The sequence below is a fragment of the Salvelinus namaycush genome, chromosome 26 (genome assembly GCF_016432855.1).
Source record: "Salvelinus namaycush isolate Seneca chromosome 26, SaNama_1.0, whole genome shotgun sequence".
NCBI lineage: Eukaryota > Metazoa > Chordata > Actinopteri > Salmoniformes > Salmonidae > Salvelinus > Salvelinus namaycush.
Window position 1 is genome coordinate 23,093,648 of NC_052332.1, and position 20,871 is coordinate 23,114,518.

The window sequence follows — 20,871 nt, forward strand, 5'->3', positions numbered from 1 at the left end:
TTTGTTACCAATTAGGCTAAATGTATTCCTATTAATTTGCATAGGCTAACCATTGCGATTCATGTTATTTACCATCTTCTGCTTTTTTTGGATGAACGGGCATCCGGGTAAAAAATGACATCATTTAAATGCACCCCCCCCCCCCCATACATTGTTACTTACCTTACAGATCACAAAGTCAGCTAATGTCCACTCCATTCATATGCAAATACAATTGATTCATACACTGGCTTGTCTGGCTGACATGATTTCATTTTAAACAGGCCTTCCGTTATCTACACTGAAATAATATTGTTTCAGTAGTCCTCTATTATGACTTAAAAAAGTACACCCTTGTGGTTGAATATATATCTATATCTATTGTATAATTAATCATGTTGACCAAACAAATACCACCAAGGGATACGTTACTATTCAAAATAATAAACACCTTATTACACAGCTGTGAAAACCAATCTGGCAATATTTTAGATTTAAATACATAAACGTAGATTTTTTTTGGTATGTGTGTCAATTTACTTTCTGATTTTTTTATACTCACATGGCAATCATAGACTGAAATACTGAATTCTGGTGTGTGGAATAGAGAGGAGGTGAGTGTGGATGAGAGGTTCTGCCTGTCACTTGTTTTCAACAGGTAGTGGACTCAAAGAGGGAAACTGCAAAGTCCAGGCGCTGCTGCCCTCTTTGTTCTGAGTGTTTGCAGTGTTAGTGTTTGTAGCTAATCTGTGCAGCTCACATTATGTGCCCAGTATGATAGTTTTCTTGCTCTTTCTTAGCAGATAATGACAACATGACAATAACAGGAGCTGATGTAATGAAAAGTTGGAGGGTGGTTGGTAATGGAGGACATCAGGTGGATCCATGTCTGGGTGTTGGGCAGAACCCCTAGGTCCTGGAGAACAGGAGCAGAGTAAAGGGAACAGGGTAGGAGACAGACGTAAACAAGCAAACACACAGGTTAAAGGATTATCAGGTATGTAAAAATACAGTTATTGAATGATTATTTTAAATGTTTGATTAGACATGCAATAATGTTAATGGCAGACAGAAAATAAAGGATACCTGTCTAATTGTTTATGTTAGTGGGGTTGGTAAGGGATGGTCCCTGGAAAAGATAGAGAGATGAGTTGTGAGAGAAACTCCAGGGTGGTGTCATGACCACTGGAGTCATACACCTTAACAGTACCTACCTGGAAATGGCGGTTACTTAACGTGACCCAGTGGTTAGCCTTGAGATTGACTATTTGGAGATAACCCCTGGGCCAGTGTTGGTACTGCTGACACCATGGCGATGCCGCCCACCACGAGGAGGCAAATGCAGATAGTTATCTGAGATTTAAATTCACCTTAACAGATGGTGACCCCAGCTAGGAGCGAAAGAGCACCAAGCTTTCCCAGGTCTCGCCTTCCTTTCGTCCTTCTTCCAAGCCATGACATTTGCCCGGATGTCAAAGCACTTGGTCCCCTTGATTCTCTTCCGGTGGCTCTCCTTTTTCTCATGCGCCTTGTTCATGTTCAGTCTCACCTTGATTGATTATAGAAATACATGCAATTATATTTCATATTATTATAAATACATCTCTTATATCTCTTGGAAGGCCAGAAAATAAATTAACAGCGGACAAAAAAATGTGCCTGGTCAAGAACCTCCACATCCTTCTCAGTCCGTGCCTGAAGGTGGTCCTCAAAGGCGTTCTGATCTGGTTCGACAACTTACACCACATCAGGTGGAGTATCAGTGATCTCAAAGTACGTTATGCAAAAATTGCAATAGAAAACACTAAGTTGGGCCTCCCGGGTGGCACAGTGGTCTAGGGCACTGCAACGCAGCGCTAGCTGTGCCACCAGAGACTCTGGGTTCGCGCCCAGGCTCTGTCGCAGCCGGCCGCGACCGGGAGGTCTGTGGGGCGACGCACAATTGGCCTAGCGTCGTCCGGGTTAGGGAGGGTTTGGCCGGTAGGGATATCCTTGTCTCATCGCGCACCAGCGACTCCTGTGGCGGGCTGGGTGCAGTGCGCGCTAACCAAGGTAGCTAGGTGCACAGTGTTTCCTCCGACACATTGGTGCAGCTGGCTTCCGGGTTGGATGCGCGCTGTGTTAAGAAGCAGTGCGGCTTGGTTGGGTTGTGTTTCGGAGGACGCGTGGCTTTCGACCTTCGTCTCTCCCGAGCCCGTACGGGAGTTGTAGCGATGAGACAAGATAGTAATTACTAACAATTGGATACCACGAAATTGGGGAGAAAGGGGGGTAAAATTTAAAAGAAAAGAAAAAAGAAAACACTAAGTTAATCACGTTTTTTTTATACTACAGTATATGCAATAGTTTTATATGCAATTACATTGTTTACCTCAGTAAACAGCTCCCGTTCGTACAGCAGGCGATAGGGTGAGTATTCTGGAGGCCTGGACGCTGCTGTTGTGTGCTAAGCTAATTACCTTCAGATTGTCCTTCCACCATTCCTGGTACATGTCAAGGGACTTGCCCATGGCAGTCCCATTGGTCCGTTCATCCAAACCTGGAGTCACCATACACACATTCACATTTATATATAACTCACTGTACTATCAGTGTCAATTTCGAAAAGACGAAATTACTGGACGCCTATGCGAAACAATGCTACAACCATTACATTATTAACCACTAACGCTAACATATGTAAACTGACATTGACTAAAACCAACTAGAGCTAACTATCGCTTAGCCAAGCTAAATTTGGTTAGCATCAAGCTAGAGAACTGTTAAACGATATTTTCATAGAAATATTAACACTAACACATTTTATTGTGACATCACATATTTACATATATTACCTAAAGTAAACAGCCTTTGTTCATAGAAAATAAAACAAATTGGATCAACAAAAAAAAGTACAGAAAGTTTGGATGCCATCTTAATCTATTCTCTTACATGTAAACCATTCGCAATCTAGCCTAACTCCATTACTTACAATGGGGAAAATACCAACCATTTTTTTTCAGAACTAATCATTCTCCAAGAATGAAGAAATCTCCAAGATCTCACTAACGCACTGCATTGATGTCACAGCTCCCCCTAGCGGCAGTAATCATATACATACATTAAATGCAAATACCTGTGAGGCCTACAAAATGGCTCCATAAAGGGATGGCTCCATAAAATAACAAACAAAATATAACATCAAAAATATGACCATTCATATTTATGTGTGTCGCATATACACATGGCATATGCTTGGGTACCACCTTGACATCTCTCTGATCTGCTTGCCTCAATAAATTAATGCTAGAACATTGGTAGCCAGGATTAGCTATTTGTATCTAGTCTCCTAATAATTGCATAACGGTGCATGTGAGCATGTCTTTTTTTGTTGGTCCTGTCAATGTTGAGTGATCACATGCCTCAGAATACAGGTTTCTTACCCTACTTGCAAATGTGTGCTAAACGTGGGGACTTTTCCTAGTATTTCTGATTATCTTAACTCACCACCACCAATTAATTACATTTTTTACAGAAAACCACAGAACCACCACTGCAATATAGGCCTACACTCAGATAAAAAGGTGCTATCTACAAACTAACAGGATTCTTCTGCTGTTCCCATAGGAGAACCATGTTTGGTTCCAGGTACAACCCCTTCTGTGTCTAGGTAGAACCCTTTTTGGCTCCATTCCACAGAAGGTTCTACATGGAACCAAAAATACTTCTCCCTGGAACCAAAAAGGGTTATCTTTTGGTGAATGCCAAAGAACCCTGTTGGAACCAAAAAATAAACCCATAGCTTCAGCACACAATGGCATGTAAGAGTAGTGTATTATAATGTAAAATATGTATATATCCTATAGTACAATTGTATGTAGTGGTAGTGTATTACAATGTAAAATATGTATATATCCTATAGCACCACGTGTATATTTTCATTTACAATTTAATTCAACCATGACGTTATTGTACACTAGCCTACTCCCCTATCGACACAGTAAATAATATACGTACTTTCTACAATACGTTATCAACTCGTTATCAACAAAAATGTATTATAAAAAAACGTCAAATTTATCAACACAGTAGGCCTAAATATTTCCTAACGATATCACAACTTAAATATGCCTACTTACTCCTCAATTGGATCAAGGACATATTGGTCATTATTTTCATAATCTCTAAGGCTTCCTAAATTCTATCAGCACATCGATTGCGCAACATGGGCTGGCAAAACCCTAGATCATTGTTATTCTAACTTCCGCGACGCTAGCCATCGCCGATCTATTTTTCATGTTCCATTTGTTTTGTCTTGTTTTCACACTCACCTGGTTTCAATTCCCTATTTACATGTTGTATATGTTCCCTCTGTTTCCCCCATGTCCTTGTTGGGAATTGTTTATTTGTAAGTTATTCGTGCTATGTGTTACTGGTGCGCTACGGGTTTTGTACCCATGTGTTTGTTGTTTTATATGCCGTTAGTTTTATATATTAAACTGCTCCGGCTATTCACCACGTTCTGCTCTCCTGCGTTTGACTTCCCTGCCAACAGTTACGCACGCCTTACAGACGCATATAAGGCCCTCCCCTGCCCTCCTTTCGGAAAAGCTGACCACGACTCCATTTTGTTGCTCCCAGCCTATAGACAGAAACTAAAACAGGAAGCACCCGCGCTCAGGTCTGTTCAATGCTGGTCCGACCAATCTGATTCCACGCTTCAAGATTGCTTCGTTCACGTGGACTGGGATATGTTCCGCATAGCGGCGGACAACAACATTGATGAATACTCTGATTCGGTGAGCGAGTTTATTAGCAAGTGCATCGGTGATGTTGTACCCACAGCGTCTATTAAAATATTCCCCAACCAGAAACCGTGGATTGATGGCAGCATTCGCGCAAAACTGAAAGCGCAAACCACTGCTTTTAATCAGGGGAAGGTGACTGGAAACATGACTGAATACAAACAAATCAAATCAAATGTATTTATCTAGCCCTTATAACATCAGCTGATATCTCAAAGTGCTGTACAGAAACCCAGCCTAAAACCCCAAACAGCAAGCAATGCAGGTGTAGAAGCACGGTGGCTAGGAAAAACTCCCTAGGAAGAAACCTAGAGAGGAACCAGGCTATGAGGGGTGGCCAGTCCTCTTCTGGCTGTGCCGGGTGGAGATTATAACAGAACATGGCCAAGATGTTCAAATGTTCATAAATTACCAGCATGGTAACAGTGTAGCTATTCCCTCCGCAAGGCAATCAAACAAGCTAAGCGCCAGTATAGAGACAAAGTGGAGTCGCAATTCAACGGCTCAGACACGAGAGGTATGTGGCAGGGTCTACAGTCAATCACGGACTATAAAAGAAAAACCAGCCCCGTCGCGGACCACAATGTCTTGCTCCCAGACAGACTAAACATCTTCTTTGCTCGCTTTGAGGACAATACAGTGCCACTGACACGGCCCGCTACCAATACCTGCGGGTTCTCCTTCACTGCAGCCAACGTGAGTAAAACATTTAAACGTGTTAACCCTCGCAGGGCTGCAGGCCCAGACGGCATCCCCGGCCGCGTCCTCAGAGCATGCGCAGACCAGCTGGCTGGTGTGTTTACGGACATATTCAATCAATCCTTATCCCAGTCTGCTGTTCCCACATGCTTCAAGAGGGCCACCATTGTTCCTGTTCCCAAGAAAGCTAAGGTAACTGAGCTAAATGACTACCGCCCCGTAGCACTCACTTCCGTCATCATGAAGTACTTTGAGAGACTAGTCAAGGACCATATCACCTCCACCCTACCTGCCCCAATAGATCCACAGACGACGCAATCACAATCACACTGCACACTGCCCTACCCCATCTGGACAAGAGGAATACCTATGTAAGAATGCTGTTCATCGATTACAGCTCAGCATTTAACACAATAGTACCCTCCAAACTCGTCATTAAGTGTCTCGACCCCGCCCTGTGCAACTGGGTCCTGGACTTCCTGATGGGCTGCCCCCAGGTGGTGAGGGTAGGGAACAACATCTCCACCCCGCTGATCCTCAACACTGGGGCCCCACAAGGGTGCCTTCTCAGCCCTCTCCTGTACTCCCTGTTCACCCACGACTGTGTGGCCATGCACGCCTCCAACTCAATCATCAAGTTTGCAGACGACACTACAGTGGTAGGCTTGATTACCAACAACGACGAGACGGCCTACAGGGAGGAGGTGAGGGCCCTCGGAGTGTGGTGTCAGGAAAATAACCTCACACTCAATGTCAACAAAACAAAGGAGATGATCGTGGACTTCAGGAAACACCCTATCCACATTGACGGGACAGTAGTGGAGAGGGTGGAAAGTCTTAAGTTCCTCGGCGTACACATCACTGACTAACTAAAATGGTCCACCCACACAGACAGCGTGGTGAAGAAGGCGCAGCAGCGCCTCGTCAAGGACAACAACCACCCGAGCCACTGCCTGTTCACCCCGCTATCATCCAGAAAGCGAGGTCAGTACAGGTGCATCAAAGCTGGGACCGAGAGACTGAAAAACAGCTTCTATCTCAAGGCCATCAGACTGTTAAACAGCCATCACTAACATTGAGTGGCTGCTGCCAACATACTGACTCAATGTAATTTGATTTGATTTGAGGAAACTATCTGGGGCAGACACTCGAAAATCGATTGTGCCGCTTGTAAAAAATAAAAAAATTATGTCTGTGTCGCCGCTGAGCTCTCAAATACCGTGCCAGTCTCTCACTCTATGAACGGCCACTGCTATCCAGATTCCTTGGGACGTCCTAACCCTGAACCCTAAACTAACACTAAACTTAACCATTTTACATTTACACTTGATAGAAGTAGGGACATGCCAGGGATCCCGAATAGCAAGGACCCTCTGGAAAGCCTATGAACTCCTCTATTCGACTGAAAGCTGGGGACACAACTCTTATTGGTTGTCTGATGTAGGCTACTGGGAACTGGTAACAACACAGTCTGTGATTGACTAACAACATTTAGATATGTATACAGGAAGATAAAATAACATACCATGCCATGAGGTGTTGAAGGAAAGATAGATTACCTATAGATTGGACATAATCTTTTCTAGGCCATTAGCAATAACAGGAAATACACAAGCCTTAGGCTACACTCGGAGGCTACTTCGGAATGTCGGCTTACACGGGAAAAACTGTACGTTTCTAACATTTATGGTTGAGATTTAATTAGTATAAATATAAACTATGCACCTTATGACTTTCATTAACACACAGGCGTCGCACAGATGTTAGTAAGGCAGCCACACTGTGGTACGGTTGCCTAGGCTTAACGCAGACGTTAGTAAGGCAGCCACACGGTGGCATGGTTGCCTAGGCTTTATTAAGTCTCTTATCACCCCCCATACAGTAGATGGTGGTCTCAGAGCCATGTAGCTACGTCACAATGGGATGCCGGACTATCACGTCTACATTTGTGGATTTTTATTTAAATTTATTCTATCAGGGTCATTCTGAGACCAAGGTCTATTTTACAGATGAGCCCTGAATTACAGAAAATACACACATGAAAATATAAATGCAAACAGAAAGAAAAAACATCTTTCATTTAAAAAAAAACACATTCACCAGTAATAAGGTTCTCAATCAACTTTCTGAATTACACTAGAGACACCAGAACATCACATTTTATAGATTGTTCCACAAATAAGGTGCAAAAAACATAAATCATCTTTTAGTTATCTCAGTAGAGACCAAAGGAATTTATAGAGTTAACCATCCCTGAGACCAGGTGTGGTAACTCATATGTCTAGTAATGATGTTTGGTACAGTGGGGCTTTTTGTAAAAGGGCTTTATAAATTCAAACATAGCAATGTATCAACCTACGTGACATCGAAGAGGGCCAACCGACTTTCTGGTAGAGAATCCAATAATGATTACTAAAATTGTTTGTCACGGCTGTCGTAAGAACGGGACCAAGGCGCAGCGGATGTTGAGTTCCACATATTTAATACAAAGAGAAACTTAAACAAAACAAAAAATATCAAATAAACTGTCACGGCCGTCGTAGGGAGGAGACCGAGGCGCAGCGTAGTATGCGTACATTCTCTTTATTATAAGAATGAACACTGAACAAAACTAACAAAATGAACCGTGAAGCTATACAAAGAGTGCTGAACAGGCAACTACACATAGACAAGAACCCACAAATACCCAAGGGAAAATGGCAATCTAAATATGATCCCCAATCAGAGACAACGATAAACAGCTGCCTCTGATTGGGAACCAATTCAGGCCACCATAGACCTACATATCCTTAGACTTACAAACATCCCCACCCTCGTCACACCCTGACCTAACCAAAATAATAAAGAAAACATAGATAACTAAGGTCAGGGCATGACAGTACCCCCCCCCCCCAAAGGTGCTCCTGACCGCAAACCTGAACTTATAGGGGAGGGTCCGGGTGGGCATCTACCCTCGGTGGCGGCTCTGGTTCTGGACGCCGCCCCCCCTCTTTACACTGATCCCTCCGCCTTTGTAGATCCAGACCGTGGATCATCGCCGGAGGCTCTGGACTGCGGATCATCGCCGGAGGCCCCGGACCGGAGACCCTCGCTGGAGACCCCGGACCTGGGACCGTCGCTGGAGGCTCCGGACTGGGGACCGTCGCTGGAGGCTCCGGACTGGGGACCGCCGCTGGAGGCTCCGGACTGTGGCCCGTCGTTGGAAGTTCCGGACTGTGGCCCGTCGTTGGAGGTTCCGGACTGTGAAACATCGCCGGAAGCTCTGGACTGGGTACTGTCGCCGGAAGCTCTGGACTGGGTACTGTCGCCGGAAGCTCTGGACTATGGAAGCGCACTGGAAGCCTGATGTGTGGTGCCGGAACTGGTGGTACCGGGCTGAGGACACGCACCTCAGGGCGAGTGCGGGGAAGAGGCACAGGCCGTACTGGACTGTGGAAGCGCACTGGAGGCCTGATGCGTGGTGCCGGAACTGGTGATACCGGGCTGAGGACACGCACCTCATGGCGAGTGCGGGGAAGAGGCACAGGCCGTACTGGACTGTGGAAGCGCACTGGAGGCCTGATGCGTGGTGCCGGAACTGGTGGTACCGTGCTGAGGACACGCACCTCAGGGCGAGTGCGGGGAGGAGGCACAGGACTGTTAGGAAATTTAAGTTCTCATGTTCTTTAACCAATTCAATTACTCAGTCTGCTATATTAGGATTTGTAAGATACTGATAGAACTAAAAACAGACAGAGGCCCAGTCTACAATAGCCAAATGTTTATTTACGGAACGTTCCCAATCATTACATGTACATTGGTTTATATACCTCTCATTTCGTCATAAATGTCCCTCCTCCTCTAATACAATGATAATATAGTTTACAAGTCCTTCTCATATATTGCCTGCCACCTGTTGTACAATCTACTACAAGCCCAAGGTTGCTCGTCTCCCTGGTTGGGGAGACTTCCTTCCCTGTTATCAGTTCCACAGTGGTCACAAGATGTCTGACACAGTTCCTTGCCTGCTAACAGTCCCTCTTTCTTAGGGACAAACATGATTCATCAGACAGGATATAATTCTGTTAGTTATAATTCTATGTTAAATGTATACATCATTTAGTCATTATTCATAAAATTCCCATAACAAGGACTTAGGAGGCGCACTGTACTCCTGGTGCGTGGTGCCGGCACTGGTGGTACCGGGCTGGGGACACGCACCTCAGGGCGAGTGCAGGGAGGAGGCACAGGACTTACTGGACTCTGGAAGCGCACTGGAGACCTGGTGCGTGGTGCCGGAACTGGTGGTACCGGGCTGGGGACACGCACCTCAGGGTGAGTGCGGGAAGGAGGCACAGGATACACTGGGCCGTGGAGACGCATTGGAGATCTGGAACGTAGAGCTGGCTCAATGCGTCCTGGCTGGATGCCCATTCTAGCCCGGCAAATGCAAGGAGCTGGAATAGATCGCACCGGGCTATGAATGCGAACTGGAGGCACCGTGCGCATTTCTGCATAACACGGTGCCTGACCAGTCACACGCTCCCCACGGTAAGCACGAGGAGTTGGCTCAGGTCTCCATCCTGACTCAGCCAATCTCCTCGTGTGCCCCCCCCCCCCCCCCTCAAAAAATGTATTGGGGCTGCCTCTCGGACTTCCGTGCTAAACGTGTCCCCTCATAGCACGGGATGAACGGCGATGATATCTCCACCTGCCTCCATGGTAGGCGATCCTCTCCTGATAATATTTCCTCCCACGTCCTTTACCGTCCAGTATTTCGTCCCACGTCCATGCTGTCTGCTCCATCAAACGCTGCTCCTCCTTTTCACGCTGCTTGGTCCTTTTATGGTGGGTTCTTCTGTCACGGCCGTCGTAGGGAGGAGACCGAGGCGCAGCGTAGTATGCGTACATTCTCTTTATTATAAGAATGAACACTGAACAATACTAATAAAACAACAAAATGAACCGTGAAGTTATACAAAGAGTGCTGAACAGGCAACTACACATAGACAAGAACCCACAAATACCCAAGGGAAAATGGCAACCTAAATATGATCCCCAATCAGAGACAACAATAAACAGCTGCCTCTGATTGGGAACCAACTCAGGCCACCATAGACCTACATATGCCAAGACTTACAAACACCCCTAGACATACAAACACCCATAGACATACAAAAACCCTAGACATTACAAATCAAGCATACCCACCCTCGTCACACCCTGACCTAACCAAAATAATAAAGAAAACATAGATAACTAAGGTCGGGGCGTGACATAAACGAACAACTAAACGTGACTACGTGGTGCACATGCACAAACACAAACAATATCCCACAAACACAGGTGGGGAAAATAGCTACTTAAATATGATCCCCAATTAGCGACAACGATTACCAGCTGCCTCTAATTGGGAATCATACAAAACACCAACATAGAAAATATAAACTAGAACACAACATAGAAATTATAAACTAGAATACCCCCTAGTCACGCACTGACCTACTACACTATAGAGAAACAAGGGCTCTCTATGGTCAGGGCGTTACATTGTTGCCCGTCATAAAGCGCAGTGCGCTATGATAAACTGCATCTGATGGCTTTAATGTAGTGGCAGCTGCGAACATATAGATGTCGCTATAGTCTAGGACTGATAGGAATTTAAACTGAATAATCTGCTTTCTACTATTTAGCGAGAGGCAGGACATATTTCTATAGAAGAGACTCATCAATATGCTTTTTAAAAGACAGCTTTTCATCTATCCAGATGCCCAGATATTTGTTAGCAGGGACACGATCAATATGGACACCATCCAAAGTACACATGCTTATATCATCAGACTTATTTTGATGCGCTCTGGAGAACAACATAGTTTTATCTGCATTCAGTACTAATTTCAGGTCAAGAAAGTTTTTCTGTAATACAATGACGACAGACTGTAGTTGAGATAGAGCCTGGTCAACCATGGGGGCAATAGCATACACAACAGTATCATCGGCATAAAAGTGCAGGACCCAGAATCGACCCCTGCGGGACACCTTTTGTAATATCCAGGAAACCTGATTTAACACCATCAGTTTAGTATATATAGTACTGTACATTGAGTTATATCTGTCAAGAAATGTGTTTAACCTTTTACATACAGCCTGGTCTAGGCCAATTGAGGGAAGCCACTGAATTAGCAGTGAGTGATCAGTATTGAAAGCCTTTGGCAGGTCAATGAAGAGGGGAGCACAATGTTGTCTTTTATCCATACAATTAACCACATCATTTATAACTAGGGATGCAGAAGAGATAGTGCTATGACCTGGTCTAAAACCTGTCTGATGTACATTTCAAAGATAATAAAGCTCTTAGCTGAGAATTAATCAAGGAATCTAATATTTTAGCTAGGCAAGAAAGTTTACAAATAGGCAGATTTTTGTATTATTTAGATCAGGGCCTGCTGAGTGGTGCAGCTGTCTAAGGCACTGCAACACAGTGCTTACTGTGTCACTACAGATCCTGGTTCGATTCCAGGCTGTGTTGCAGCCGGCCGTAACCGGGAGACCCATGAGGTGGCGCACAATTGGCCCAGCGTTGTCCGGGTTAGGGGAGGGTTTGGTCAGCCGGGATGTCCTTGTCCCATCGCGCTCTAGCAACTCCTGTGGTGGGCCAGGCGCATGTCGCCAGGTGTACGGTGTTTCCTCCGACATATTGGTGTGGCTGGCTTCCAGTTTAAGCGAGCATTGTGTCAAGAAGCAGTGCGGTTTGGCAGAGTCGTGTTTTGGAGGATGCAGGGCTCTCAACATTCGCCTATACCCGAGTCCATATGGGAGTTGCAGCGATGGGACAAGACTGCAACTACCAATTGGATATCACAAAATTGGGGAGAAAAAGGGTGTAAACATTTTTTTTATTATACTGTATATATATACAGTGGGGAGAACAAATACACTGCCGATTTTGCAGGTTTTCCTACTTACAAAGCATGTAGAGGTCTGTAATTTTTATCATAGGTACACTTCAACTGTGAGAGACGGAATCTAAAACAAACATCCAGAAAATCACATGGTATGATTTTTAAGTAATTCATTTGCATTTTATTGCATGACATAAGTATTTGATACATCAGAAAAGCAGAACTTAATATTTGGTACAGAAACCTTTGTTTGCAATTACAGAGATCATACGTTTCCTGTAGTTCTTGACCAGGTTTGCACACACTGCAGCAGGGATTTTTGCCCACTCCTCCATACAGACCTTCTCCAGATCCTTCAGGTTTCGGGGCTGTCGCTGGGCAATACGGACTTTCAGCTCCCTCCAAAGATTTTCTATTGATTCTACACAATTTAGAAATAGAGATAAAATGAATCCCTTACCCTTTGATCCCTTTGATGATCTTCATATGGTTGCACTCAGCAGACATTCATTTACTCAATAAATGTTCATTTTGTTCAATAAAGTCTTTTTATACCCAAAAACCTCAGTTTTGTTCGCGCGTGTTCTTCAGTAATCCACAGGCTCAAACGCAGTCAAAACAGGAAGACAAAAAAATCCAAATTGTATCCGTAAAGTTCATAGAAACATGTCAAACGATGTTTATATTCAAACCTCAGGTTGTTTTTAGCCAAAATAATCGATAATATGTCAACCTGACGTCGTCAATATACGTCGTCGTCAATATAAAATGTAAACAATGTAAACAAGACAGGCCCTCTCTCGGTTGTGCGCATGAAAAGCTCCGTGACAGTTTAGGGTCCACTAATTCAGACTGCTCTTACTTCATCATTTTTCAGAATACAAGACTTAAACCATTTCTAAAGACTGTTGACATCTAGTGGAAGGCATAGAAACTGCAATTTGAGTCCAAAGTCAATGGATACTGTAATGGCATTGAATAGAAAACTACAAAACCAAAATAAAACTACTACCAGAATGGATTTTTCTCAGGTTTTCGCCTGCCAAATCAGTTCTGTTATACTCACAGACACTATTTTAACAGTTTTGGAAACTTTGGAGTGTTTTCTATCCAAATCTACCAGTTATATGCATATCATATAAGAAACAGGCAGTTTAATTTGGGCATGCATTTCATCCAAAATTCCGAATGCTGCCCCCTACCCTAGAGAAGTTAACAAACTATAGTTTTGGCAAGTCGTTTAGGACATCTACTTTCTGCATGACACAAGTCATTTTTCCAACAATTGTTTACAGACAGATTATTTCACTTATAATTCAGTGGGTCAGAAGTTTACATACACTTAGTTGACTGTGCCTTTAAACAGCTTGGAAAATTGCAGAAAATGATGTCATGGCTTTAGAAGCTTCTGATAGGCTAATTGACATAATTTGAGTCAATTGGAGGTGTACCTGTGGATGTATTTCAAGGCCTACCTTCAAACTCAGTGCCTCTTTGCTTGACATCATGGGAAAATCAAAAGAAATCAGCCTAGGCATCAGAAACAAAGTGGGGTGCACAGGGTGGCAGCATCATGTTGTGGGGGTGCTTTGCTGCAGGAGGGACTGGTGTACTGGGAATGTGATGAAAGAAATAAAAGCTGAAATAAATCATTCTCTCTACTATTATTCTGACATTTCACATTCATAAAATAAAGTGGTGATCCTAACTGACCTAAGACAGGGAATTTTTACTAGGATTAAATGTCAGGAATTGTGAAAACTGAGTTCAAATGTATTTGGCTAAGTTGTATGTAAACTTCTGACTTCAACTATGTGTGTGTGTGTGTGTGTGTATATGTGTGTATATGTGTGTGTGTATATGTGTGTGTGTATTTATATTTAGATCACAAGGGTCACCACCTTTGTTAAGCGGGAGTACATGGGCCGCCTTCCAAACCTTGGGAATAGTCTCATAATAATCGTCAGGTAAAAAATATGAGTTAATGATTCAGAAAACGGGAGCGAGAGCTGCAGCAAAAATGAATCAAGCATGTCAGCTCCAGTGGATTTTTGAAAATGAAACAAAGATTCACTATAAGTTGACTGGTTAAACGTTGAGTCAGCTAGAGGCTGGCAGAGGGAAGAGCAGTCGATTAACTACACCATCGTTAATTACGCTTAAGTGTTTGATCTGTAGGCAGCCTAATCACCTCAGCCCATCACTTCACCGGGCGTAGTATGATAATGGTTAGTAGTAGCACTGTATGGTTGTAGACCAGCTCTTCATGGTATTGTTATGTTCCAGGATTGTGGAGACTCTCCGGCCATCAGCCTATCAGACCTGAGGACACTGAATGATAGCGACCTGGCAGCAGAGCTCACCAACGCACTGAGACGGTAAAAAACCCAACACACTATGTGTGCGTGTGTATCTCTGTGTGGATGTCTGTCTATCTGCTATGTGTGTGTGTTCCTGACTCATCCCGTGTGTATGTCTCAGGGAGAAGAAGCTAAAGGGGCGTGTCCAGGAGCTAGTGGCAGCGCTGGAAAGACTAACCAAGAGTAGCGAGGTCCGCCACCAGCAGAGTGCCGAGTTCGTCAACGATCTGAAACGGGCAAACAGGTAACCATAGTAACACTCATAGAAGGTGGAGGAAATATTTTTTGTGATTAAAAGTGAAAATGTTTGTAGAAAATACATTTGGCTTTATTGTGTGTGTGTGTGTGTGGGGGGGGGTTGTATATGGCTACCCATATATAAAGAAGATAAACTCATTGGACTGTTGAATGAATACATTGGAGCTATTGTTGGGATTCTGATCTTTTATAACAGTAGTTGGCTTGCATTGTAATACAGGGGTTGCCATCTAGTGGGAAATGGGTGAATTAATGCACTATTCTTTATGGATAGCACAAACACAATTCTCCAAACACATTGACGCTTAGTTGCTACATCTAACCATTTACATTTTACTTCAACCCCTAGTACCTCTGTGTCTTGACTCACCACATCAAAACCAACTGAAGTCAATTCATCTGTCTGCATTTTCCTGTCTAGATATTTGACTCTGTCTCTCCTCCTGTCGCTCTCTCTCTCTCTCTTCTCTCTTTCCTCTATCCAGTAACCTGGTGGCTGCGTATGAGAAGGCCAAGAAAAAGCACCAGGGCAAGCTGAAAAAGCTGGAGGCTCAGATGATGGCCATGGTGGAGCGCCACGAGACACAGGTTCGCATGCTCAAACAACGCATCGCCCTGCTGGAGGAGGAAAACTCACGGCCACACACCAATGAGACCTCCCTATGAGAACTGATGAGACGTCCCTATCAGAACTCACGAGGCATCACTATGAGAACTCACCAGACGTCGCTTCAGAAACTCACCAGACGTCGCTTCAGAAACTCACCAGACGTCGCTTCAGAAACTCACCAGACGTCGCTTCAGAAACTCACCAGACGTCGCTTCAGAAACTCACCAGACGTCGCTATGAGAACTCACGAGAACTCATCGCAATGAGAGACATCACAATGAGAGACATCACTGTGAGAACTTGCAGCCAAAACTCACAGCGCCACACCAACAGGACCTCCGGGTGAGCAACGCAAGGAGACTTCATGTCCACATTATTATATGAAACATCATTACGAGCAACGGTTAGAGGAGGGAACAAGGGAAAGGCTGGTGTGTGTGTGTGCTGAGAATGTAACCTTTCCCTACCAACCCATAGACACCCTGCAGTCCTATTCGGCACATACACGTGGGGAGGACACTCTGCGGTGATAGCTGCAAGTTCATTGACCAGCAGATGGACAGGTAAAACTGCCAGGACCAATTGGAGTTGACGCTACAAATGACAGCTTTCAATCATCTCTGCAGAACGACACATTATTTTTACCACAGAAACCGGTAGAGGAAAGGTGTCATTTTATATTTTTTGAGAGGAGCACTATAAGTAAGCAATAAGGCACCTCTGGGGTTGGGGAATATGGCCAATATACCACGGCTAAAGGCTGTTCTTATGCACGACGCATCGTGGATTGCCTGGATCCAGCCCTTAGACGTGGCATATTGATCATATACCACAAACCCCTGAGGTGCCTTATTGTTATTATAAACTGGTTACCAACGTAATTAGACCTGTAAAAATACATGTTTTGATATACCACGGCTGTCAGCCAATCAGCATTCAGGGCTCTAACCACCCAGTTTATAATATAAACGAACTATCCTTACTGGCAAATTATTAACTATTATCTCCCAGTTTATTTCAAATGTTAGCTCTGATTTGGTAGCCTTTTTGTTATTTCAAGGTTTGACTGCAAATTATTTTGAAAGTATTTTTTTATCAATGTTGCCATTTAGAGTTATTCCATTTTGTTGCCATTTAGAACTATTTCTGGTGATTCCCTTTTAAGGAATAACTTTCTTTCAGCTCTACTTAACAACTTCCCAGTTTTCAGTCTACAAAGTACACTCTGCCATAGTGAAGACTTACTGAACACAAGGGCTCTATTCACTCAAACCTGGGTTTGATGTCTGGATATCTTAAAAACATTATTATTCTTGCACTGTTAGAATGCATAATTATTTTTTTTCAGTCAGTGTAAAATCAAAATAAATGCAAGCGCATCTTACTTAACCCCGCACAGGTAAAATGTTTGTATTTCACGTAACCGGCAAACCTGCTTCCGAGGTTTGATTGGATAGGGCCAAAAGTCAATACCTCAAAGTGCGCAAAATGTCCTTCCAATATGAATGGCATTGTTTCAGGTTCAGCCTTCAACTATACAGCAGTGAATCGCAAGAGACTGTAGTAGGTGTGTGCACATGGAGGGGAGATGACAATAGGGGTGTGTGTGAGGAGAGAGAAAAGGGTAGAGTGTATAAGAATGTTTAAAGCAGAGATCCAGATTATTAATTTTGTCATCCCCTTCATGAACACAGATTTGTTGCACACACACAAACCTCCTCTCTGGCCAAAGCACTTTTCACTTCCCGCTGGACAATAACACCACATTGCCTTGTTGAGGACTCTCTTTGTTTTTCTGCAAGACTTAAACCCGGACCTCCAATGTTAACCAATGGCTGCTACACTCACTCACTCTCTCTCTCTCTCTCTCTCTCTCTCTCTCTCTCTCTCTCTCTCTCTCTCTCTCTCTCTCTCTCTCTCTCTCTCTCTCTCTCTCTCTCTCTCTCTCTCTCTCTCTCTCTCTCTCTCTCTCTCTCTCTCTCTCTCTCTCTCTCTCTCTCTCTCTCTCTGTCTGTCTGTCTGTCTGTCTGTCTGTCTGTCTGTCTGTCTGTCTGTCTGTCTGTCTGTCTGTCTGTCTGTCTGTCTGTCTGTCTGTCTGTCTGTTTGTTTGTTTTGGGACAAGGGGAAAACATATTTACTATTCTATAGCAATCTGAGATGCTGCATTCTCATTCTACCTGACTGCTGTTCCGTTCAACATCCCTACTGTTGCTAGCTACTATAAATCGACTTAAACCGGGAGCCTGGCACCCAGGTGACACCCATGTTTCTAGATAACCATCAGTAGCCTGGTATACAGATGTTTTGATTAGGCAGGGGTGGATCAATTCCATCTAATTAATTTAATTTGGAAAATTGTCATGGGCAATATTTTGCTTCAATTCATTAACCAAATTTCCATTTAATTCCTGAGTTTGAATGTATTAACCCCAGTCCTGCTGTTTGGTAAGATTCACTGCTAGAGCAAGCACTAGTGTGTAGACAAATATAGCAGTGATGTAATTTCCTCTCAATAAACTGTCATAGTTATGACTTATCTCACAAATACAGTCAGTACCCTTATTCTGTTTCTGTTGTGCTTCTCGGGCATACAACGCAAGGGAATCTGGAGCATACTCCAGTGGAGTGGTTGGTCTCATCTTCTGCTCTGTGAATGAGACAAGAAGGGTTAGGGGGGTGGGCAAAGTTAGGGGGTTGGGGGTAAGGAAGGTGGGTGGGTGTGCAAACTAATGACCTTATTTGCACAGATCTGTTTTGGAATCAAATCTTGGCAATCATTGTTTTGTTGATTTTTAAGAGGTTGTATTTGTTTATATAATAAAGTAATAAACCAATTTAAATAAATGCCAACTGAGTGCTTGTCTGTTTTTCTTATTGTTACGAGAATTTTGTTCTCAGTTGTTCATAATACCCAATTGAATTAATTACTCAGCCTGAAACCCAGAATTTGTAAGAAACTGGTTGAAATGAATCAGGCGGAGGCCCAGCCACAATAGTCAGGAATGTTTATTTAGAGAGCTCTGCCGTGCGCTCTGCCGTGCGCATGGCTTTCGACCTTCGTCTCTCTCGAGCCCGTACGGGAGTTGTAGCAATGAGACAAGATAGTAACTACTAACAATTGTTAACATACATCTTGAATAACGTTCCAACCGGAGAATTACATTGACTTCAGTTGAGCGATGGAACGGAGCTGCCTCTCACGTGAACGCGCGTGGTCACCTCATGGCAGAGATTACTCATTCCTGTCTCCTTCGGCCCCCCTTCCCAACAGAGTCATCAGACAAAGTTCTATTGACTGTTGACATCTAGTGGAAGCCGTAGGAAGTGAAAACTCATCCATGTCTCGCTGTAATTTCAATGGGAGCTTGAAAAACTACCAGCCTCAGAAAAAATCCAAACAGGAAGTGGAACTTCTCAGGTTTTTGCCTGCCATATGAGTTCTGTTATACTCACAGACATAATTCAAACAGTTTTAGAAACTTCAGAGTGTTTTCTATCCAATACTAATAATAATATGCATATATTAGCAACTATGACTGAAGAGCAGGCCGTTTACTCTGGGCACCTCTGTGCACCTTTCATCCAAGCTACTCAATACTGCCCCTGCAGCCATAAGTTAACAGAACCTGGTATGGGCCTTCCCAATGGGCTGCTTCCCGTCTTTTCTCCTCAGGGACTGGATCCCCCCCCCCCCCCAGTCTCCTGGTTGGATTAAGTGAATCACCTTCTCCTGTCATTCACCTGTTGGACACAAAATCTTGGACATACGGGTTTGGTTACTAGAAAGTCTTCTCCTGGGTTCTGCTAGTATATCTTCAACTTCTATGTCTACTTGTCTACTTGTTCTGGTCCCTAACTCTGGCATTTTATTTGTTCTACCTGATTAGCTAAAATGTCATCCATTATTTAAAGACATATATCCTAGTAAACCAACTCTAGGGATAATATCTTGACCTAATATTTTAGCTTATTTATTACAACAATTCTTTTTAAATTAGTAGTTCATTATCACATAGGCCACGAAGCCACGACATCTTTCCTATCCTGCCTAGGCCACTGGGCTATCAATAGGCCACTAGGCCCTCATCCCTCCGGTTGATACCTGGCTCCGCCCATGTACCAATCTTGCTGCATCTAAACAATGACTTAGATAAAATAGAGAGGTTCCCTTTGTGCCAAATTCATCTTTTGTCAACGGCCCCCATTTTAACCCATCTAGTAACTTCCTATTCTGTCTATACTAACTTCCTCCTTCAAGTGAGAATCTGTGTGTGTGGGTGTGGCTTTCCGCCAGCCCTTTTTGCTTCCTCTTCTGCCGTTCTGTTCCCAATGCTGACGTAGTCAGTGTCTTTCGTATGTGCTTCGCATTTACAAATTGCTACCTTCTCTGGTAATAAGACTGCTTCTAGCAAATTCAAGATTAGCTGCGCATGTGTAATGGGTTTACCTGCCGTAGTGATCATACCTCTGTTTCTCCACTGAGCTGCAAATATATGGACGGTGTTAAAAGCATAAGCACTATCAGTATGTATCGTAATGCATTTACCCTTCCCCAATTCACAATCCCTGGTGAGGGCGACAATTTCAACTTGCTGAGCAGAGTCATTTTTTTGTAATGCTTCAGCTTCCAACACCTCAGTAAGAGTCACTATTGCATAACCAGTGGCATTTGAGCCATCTGGTTTCTTTCTAGAGGACCCATCCACAAACATAGTTATTTCTGCATCAGGCAAAGGCAAATCAGTTAGATCTGGTCTAGGGAGAACAACTTTCTCCGTTTCTGCTACACAGTCATGGGGGCACCCATCAGTGGCTATGGGGATCAAAGTGGAGGGGTTTAAGGTAATACACTGTTCAATTGTTAGATTCGGCATGCTCAACAGAATTATCATACCGGACAAATTTCTCGCTGGTGACATGTAAGTCATCTTATGTTCCAATAATACATTCGATACCGCAAAGAAAAGCATGAGATGTCTCTGTCTTCAGAGATTTTATTATACTTGTTGTAGTGTTAAGCGTAAATCATAGTCCACAGATGCTAGGACGCAATAATCCAGTGTCCCACTGTGACATTGCTACTGTAACGTTCGTTCTCCTCCTCGTCTGAGGAGGAGCAAGGATCGGACCAAAATGCAGCGTGGGTTGAATACATAATCCGTTTAATAAGAAAAGACGAACACGAAGCACACTTGAACAACTACAAAATAACAAACGACGTAAACAGACCTGAACATGAGAACTTACAGACAACGAAGAACGCACGAACAGGAACAAACTAACAAACGAAACAGTCCCGT

The 20,871-nt window shown here is 43.7% G+C and overlaps 1 protein-coding gene across 1 annotated transcript in view; it reads left to right on the plus strand.

The window, feature by feature from the left end:
* The window catches only part of LOC120021001 (colorectal mutant cancer protein-like), a 154,929-nt gene extending 137,448 nt beyond the window's left edge, over positions 1–17,481 (plus strand). The window contains exons 26-28 of the mRNA XM_038964665.1: positions 14,630–14,721; positions 14,825–14,947; positions 15,447–17,481. Of these exons, the coding sequence (XP_038820593.1) occupies positions 14,630–14,721; positions 14,825–14,947; positions 15,447–15,627 (396 nt within the window). The 3' untranslated portion in view covers positions 15,628–17,481. The remainder of the gene's footprint in view (positions 1–14,629; positions 14,722–14,824; positions 14,948–15,446) is intronic.
* Positions 17,482–20,871: the final 3,390 nt, after the last annotated feature.